At 36.9% G+C, this 6,908-nt stretch overlaps 1 protein-coding gene across 1 annotated transcript in view; it reads right to left on the minus strand.

Moving 5' to 3' along the window:
- The window catches only part of LOC133189679 (sacsin-like), a 13,054-nt gene continuing 6,146 nt past the window's right edge, over window positions 1-6,908 (minus strand). The window contains exons 2-6 of the mRNA XM_061325078.1: window positions 5,180-5,280; window positions 4,965-5,078; window positions 3,545-3,695; window positions 1,539-1,745; window positions 1-1,349 (exon numbers count right to left, since the gene is read on the minus strand). Coding sequence (XP_061181062.1) covers window positions 1-1,349; window positions 1,539-1,745; window positions 3,545-3,695; window positions 4,965-5,078; window positions 5,180-5,280 — 1,922 coding nt within the window. The remainder of the gene's footprint in view (window positions 1,350-1,538; window positions 1,746-3,544; window positions 3,696-4,964; window positions 5,079-5,179; window positions 5,281-6,908) is intronic.

Below are 6,908 nucleotides of genomic sequence, written 5' to 3' on the forward strand. Positions count from 1 at the left end.
TCACTTACTTGTTTGACTTGTCATCAATTTGGCTTTCATCTCTTCTCTCAAATCAGATAACAATTGCTTCTCCAACTCTGGAAATAAGTCGGCTTCACTTTCTGAGCATAAATACAGAGTTCCTGTGGATACTAGAGACACAAAGTGGGTCTTGTCATTTGTTGGCAACAGTTCCAGCTGTTTCCATACTTCTTGATGACCATATTCTAAGAAGTAACCAAGAAGTATTACTTTGGTGGATCTATTCTTCTCTTTATATCGGTGATCTCTGAGCAAAAGATTAGCTACATATTCTGTGCTAATAACCCTTGACTGGATTTCAGGTAGAAATCTGTACTTTGTATGTGACTCCACTAAAATTCTCAAATGCTTTGGCAATATGACTAAGTTTTCACCGTACTCTTTGATCAATTCTATCACTACATCCTTTGTTTTCTCTGCTACTTCTCTTTCTCTGTCAACAAAAACATCAAATACAGCCTGTTCAAAACTAACCCAAGTTTTCTCCTGCTTCTCAGTCTGGAAGATATTCATTCTGAGGACACTTTCCATGACAGGCTGAAGGAGGAGTTTCCACAATGCATTATCAACTTTCTGAACATCAGGCAAACAGCGACAGACAATCTCTCGTGGACTACCTTCCTTGAGAAGATCCTCAATCAGCTTTATATATGCTTGAGATATTACTTCTTTAATCAGTCGCTCATTCCATTCTATGTTTTTATCTCTCTTTCCAACCTGCCCTGCTGTGGCTTGTAAAACATGATCTCGAGCTGGATCCAGGTTAAAGAACCCATTCACATGTACAGGCAGATTGGTCAAACTACTGGACTGAAAAGGCAATGGCAGAAAACAGAACACATGAGCATTAAATGATTCCTCCATCTGTAGAGGATATGCTACTCCAACAAATGGTGCATTATCTCCATCTTCTGACAATTCTTTGAGACCTTGGGACATTTCCTTTGTGCCTTGGTAAAAATTGACAATTTTGAACACTGCTTTCTTTGCTGAATCCTCTTTTCCATTCCTGGTGATTACCAGGGCATTGTATGCAATACTTTGGGAATCCTTTGGTTTTGCATTTGTGTCCTTTAACCAATCTCTTGTATATTCTCGTAAGTCAGAAAACTTATCTTTTGATGCACCAGTTCCCTCTATAGTCACTTCATACAATACACTGTCCCTGTTTTCCATTATTGTGATTGAGCTGATGTATTGAAGAAACAGCAGAGTTGTGTCTGCCTCTCTTCTGAATGATTCCATCAATTCCTTCATTCTTGAGGGTTGGTATATCTTTTTCAGGAGGGTGGATGGTGCTCTTCTCAAAGGGAACCAAAACAAAGTATCTGTAAAGAAATTCAAAACAACAGAATTAAATTCCCTCTATTTAAAGATGCCCATGGTTCATGTTGAAATTAGTCAATGACATGAAAGTTGACAGACTGCTGAGAGATGAACACAGAAACTTATATGAACTAAAAAGATTTTAACACATTATTTTTGGGTTTATGAAAAAAAAATCTTTTCTGACATACTTGGAAAATGTTCTTCCTTCACATTAGATGTTTTGAATCCAAAAACGCCTCCTTCATCCAAGTGTAGGACCTTCCTCAGTACTGGCCATAGGGTGAATTTGTACCTTGAGGTAAGCTTCTTGAAGGTGACACTGTGACAAACCCTTTCTGTGGTACTGGTTGGGTTGATAATCAACAACCGATCCCCACTTATAATGACAGGTGTATCTGTGTCAGTGGAAATAGATATGAATGAAATATCTATATGTAAGTCACTTAAGAGCCTGAGGAGCCACTTTAAAAAAAAAATAATTCCCATGATTCCTAGCAGTCAACTTAGTATCGTTTTCAGCACCTTTTTTTAGGGAATATTCCAATGCATGAGCCATTAATGTCACTAGATTCTGGCATTTCTTTTAACACAGTTTTACTACTGTAAATCACTTTTCATTCACGAGAACTTTTCTGCATAAAATTTTACGCCAGTCTGTCTGCTCGTGAATATTTTCTTTTTGCATATGTTTGTGATGTAAAGGATTATTTGTCACAATAAGCACAGCTAACAAAAATTTTAATTTCCTGATAAATAATAAAACATAGGTAATCAGAGATTACAGAGCTCACCTCGACGAATGTTGTTTTTAAGTAAGGGAAAGTCCCACACTAAACTAATAATCTAGTAGTGTGCATCCCTAGATGCAACATTTATGCAAGTTTGGTTCAGATAGGCCTTATAGTTTCTTGGCAATGGACCTGCTCCAAAAACTTTAACCTGGTCACTCATCCAGAAAATGTTGGTCAGATCCAGCATCCGAAGAAGTCCAGTACTGTGCATTCTTAGATGTATCATCCATGCACATTTGGTCAATATGGGGCTTATAATTAGAAATGAGATCTGCTCCAAAAACTTTAACCTGGTCACTCATCCGGAAACTATAGGTCAGATCCAAATATAAGTCAGACCCAGAAAGTTCAGTAGTGCGCATCCTTAGATGTATCATGCATGCAAGTTTGGTCAACATAGGACTTATAGTTAATTGGAAATGAGATCTGCTCCAAAATCTTCAACCTGGCCACTCATCCAAAAAATAAAGGTCAAATCCAGCATCTGAAGCAAGTCTGGTAGTGTGCATTCTTAGATGTATCAAGCATGCAAGTTTGGTCAATATAGGACTTATAGTTACTTGGAAATGAGATCTGCTCCAAAATCTTTAACCTGGTCACTCATCCGGAAAATGTAGGTCAGATCCAGCAACCGAAGCAAGCCTGGTAGTGTGCATCCTTAGATGCATCATCCATGCAAGTTTGGTCAACAAAATTGGGGCTTTTGGTTACTTGGAAATGAGACCTGCTCCAAAACACTTTAACCTGCTCCAAAAACTTAAACCTGCTCCAGAAACATAAACCTGGTCATTCTTTAGCTGAAATTGCAGCATCTGAAACTTAGACTGGTACAATGAAACACACTAGAAGCATCCTCCATGCATCTTTGATTAATATATGGCATAGAAGTACTTGAAAAGAAATCTGATCCAAAAACTTTAACCTGGGACACCGACGGTATTACATAAGCTCCCCCAACTTCGTTGAGGTGAGCTAAAAAGCTTGCTGAAATAAGATGTCGCAAAAACATAATGATCTAGAGTAACTTACATTCTGTCATCTAAGTTTATAGTTAATAAAATATAATGAAAGAGGAACTTTCTTTTATTCCTCCTGCAAAGAACCAACATCTTTGAAGCATATGGTTGCATTGTTTCTAGTGCTGTTTTTTCCCATCTCTGTTACACAACTAAAGCATTGCTGTTTCAAGTCGCTTCTTTCTACATGCAACAAACTGATTCACAAACATGTTTTGAAAAACTGTACTAAATTACAAACATGCCTACAATGTTCTTAAAAGCTGAGCTTAACCTTGCCTTTACAGATATAAAACTGGAAGAATGGACAGATGGACAAAATAATTTCAGTATAAACCCCCTCCCCCTTCCACAACTTTGTTGTGGGGATAGAATTTCAATGTGTACCTGTAACATGAAATACTGATTTGAACCCAAGTCCAAATCGTCCAATCTTAAAAGTATCATCTTTTTCTTTCACACTGACATAAATTGTTTTAATGCCTTTCCAATCCTTTTCAGTAAAAACACCATCATTGAATGTACATAGAGCTGGTCCCTAAAAGTAATTAGAAAATGGATAATGCATGCACATCATCATCATCATCATGAATTTGTTAATTTGAGATTTTCTTAATTCTCTTCCATTTATTTACACTTTCAAGCTTGCTAAATACACTGACTTCAAGACAAAAGGCCCATGGGCCACATTGCTCACCTGAGCACATTAGCTAGGAAAAAGCACATATCAGTTCAGTATTGAAAAGTTTACATGGGGGGGGGGGACTTGAATTTTAAATTTTCTGAGGATGCTTCCATATCAATATAACAAATGACTTTGCTGTTCTTGAGCAGGGGGGGGGGGGGGGTCATTTGAACAAACTTGAATCTACACTACCTGAGGATGCTTCCATATCAATATGACTAAACATGCCTTTCTGTTCTTAAAGAAGATTTTTTTCCTATATATTCCTTTCTAAATATTTAATCCCCACTGCGGCCCCTCCCAAGCCCAGGGGGTCATCATTTGAACAAACTTGACTCTACACTACCTGAGGATGCTTCCATATACATCAATCTGACTAAACATGGCTTTTCTGTTCTTGAGCAGAAGATTTTTGCCTATATATTCCTATGAATTTGATTTTGACTTTGATTCCCCCTGGTGGCCCCACCCTACAATCAGGGGGAGGGGAAGAAACTTGAATCTACATAACCTGAGGATGCTTCCATATCAATGTGACTAATCATGGCTTTGCTGTTCTTGAGATTTTTTCAAGATTTTTTCCTATATATTCCTCTGTAAAACTTTGATCCCCCACTGTGATCCCACCCTTCCCCCAGGGATAATGATTTGAACAAACTTGATCTACACTACCTTGCAACTATATAAAGATGGTTTTCTAAGAGTTTCAACTTTTTTGGCCCAGTGGTTCCTGAGAAGAAGATTTTTAAATCATGCCATTTTTTTTCTTTATTTCTGAATCATCTCCCTTTGAATGAGGGCATGGCCCTTCATTTGAAAAACTTGAATCCCCTTCACCCAAGAATACTTTGTGGCAAGTTTGGTTGAAATTGGCCCAGTGGTTCTGGAGAAGAGGTCGAAAATGTGAAAAGTTTACAGACAGACAGACAGACAGGCGGATGCCGGACAAAATGTGATCAAAAAGCCTACTTGAGTTTTCAGCTCAGGTGAGCTAAAAAGTTCATGACAAATCAACAAAGAACAGATGATTAGAAAAGCTCAATTTATCTTAAAATGAAATAAACCGTATGATTAATTTTCACCTTTGATCATTGAAATATTTGAGTCTAAAATTTTGTTTACCTGAAAGATTTTTTTGTATTTGGGGTCAAAATCTCCATCCCCTAAATTATCCTCAATACATGTCATAACCTTGAAAGTACTGGCTTTAGCATCTTCAGCATTCTGTACCAGTTCCTGTCAGCGTACATTGTATAGAAACATATAAAAACTTAGAGAGGGTAACTTGAAAAAATATTCACATGCATCAGCATTACATCTCAGATACGATGAGTTACCCTGATGATCTGGGGTCCGTCAGGATACTGTCGGAGGATATTCTGTAATTGACGTCGCACCGGAGGATCCTGCAGACCTTCATAGTCGCTGTCACTATCCTCTACAAGAAATAAGATCTATCTGAAAATTTTAGGAGCCAAAATGTAACAAGAGGCCCATGGGCCACATCACTCCCCTGAGCACATTGGCTAGGAAAAAGCACAAATCAGTTCATTATTGAAAAGTTTACAAGGGGGGGGGGGAATTGAATTTTAAACTACCTGAGGATGCTTCCTTATCAATATAACAAATGGCTTTGCTGTTCTGGAGCAGCAGATTTTTAAAGATTTGTTCCTATATATTCCTTTGTAAAATTTTGATCCCCCATTGTGGCCCCTCCCTACCCCCAAGGCTCATGATTTGAAAAAAAATTGAATCTCCTTTACCTGACGATGCTTCCATATAAATATGACTAAGCATGGCTTTGCTGTTTTTGAGAAGAATATTTTTAAAAGATTTCTCCTATGTATTCCTATATAACTATAGTCCTGCTGGACACGTTATTACTGGTGGCGTAAATATAGTTAATAATGGGGACCTTAGATCACTAATTTTAAATGGTCCTAAATATAGGGAATCCTGATCCTTCAACTGGCATCGGAATTTCATAAATATTACGGATTCTGTAGAGGATTATGCCAGGCGATGGGTCAGACATGAAAAAGAAGACCTTGACACTTTGTCAGAATGCATTAAAATGTATCAGATGTATGTTAAATTTGTGCATTGAAAGATTGAGGGGCAATATGAGAACCATTTATCCTTCTGTACTCAATAATCCAGAAGTGAAAAAAGAATTAGATAGATTACATGATCAGTACGTACTGGTCCCTGCTGACAAAGCAGGTAACAACATTGTCTTTGTTTGTGAGGCTCATTATATTAAATGTATTTTAGAGGAACTTGGATTTAATTCTACAAGTGGTAATCCAACTTATACTCATAATTCTCTTTCTAAGGAAGAAATTCTTCAAAATCATATGTCAGTTTTGAATATTTTTAATATTCCAAACAACCAAAATGAATTTGAATTACCATATCTATAATGGATTCTGAAACTTCATAAAAAGCCTTACAAAGATACAGAGCGGGTTCCAGTAAATGTTCAACCAAGCGTCTTTCTTTACTCCTCACTAAGATATTAACAGTAGTGAAGGAGAAACTTCAAGAGTACTGTGCAACAATATATTCGAGAAGTGGTGAAAATCAGATGTGGATACTTAAAAATTCCAAGGAACTTTAACAAAATTTTAAATCACAAGATTTTACCAAAATCAACAGCTTAAAAACTTATATAAGACAACGTATTGTCAATTAACAATGATGATTTCCATTCTTATGTCGATATGATATATCCCGGTGAGCTTGAGATAAAAGATACCACAGAGTCTGACACATCTGTTTCATATTTGGATATTTTACTTGAAAAAGACATTAATGGTAATCTAATAACCAAGCTTTATGATAAACGTGATGACTTTAACGTTTCAATCGTCAACTTCCCTTACTTATGCAGCAATATACCTTCATCACCTGCATACAGGGTTCATATCTCTCAGTTCATTCGATACGCAAGAGCATGCTCTACGTATGTACAATTTCTAAAATCAAAAGCCTGAAAGGATTCAATGGCATGGAACACGAAAAACAATTTCAAATTTTTTTTTTAATTTAAAGACAGCAGTAGGT

This window comes from Saccostrea echinata, unplaced genomic scaffold, assembly GCF_033153115.1.
Source record: "Saccostrea echinata isolate AGI-Se365-2 ecotype Australia unplaced genomic scaffold, CSIRO_AGI_Sech_v1 ptg000019l, whole genome shotgun sequence".
In the NCBI taxonomy this organism is placed as follows: domain Eukaryota; kingdom Metazoa; phylum Mollusca; class Bivalvia; order Ostreida; family Ostreidae; genus Saccostrea; species Saccostrea echinata.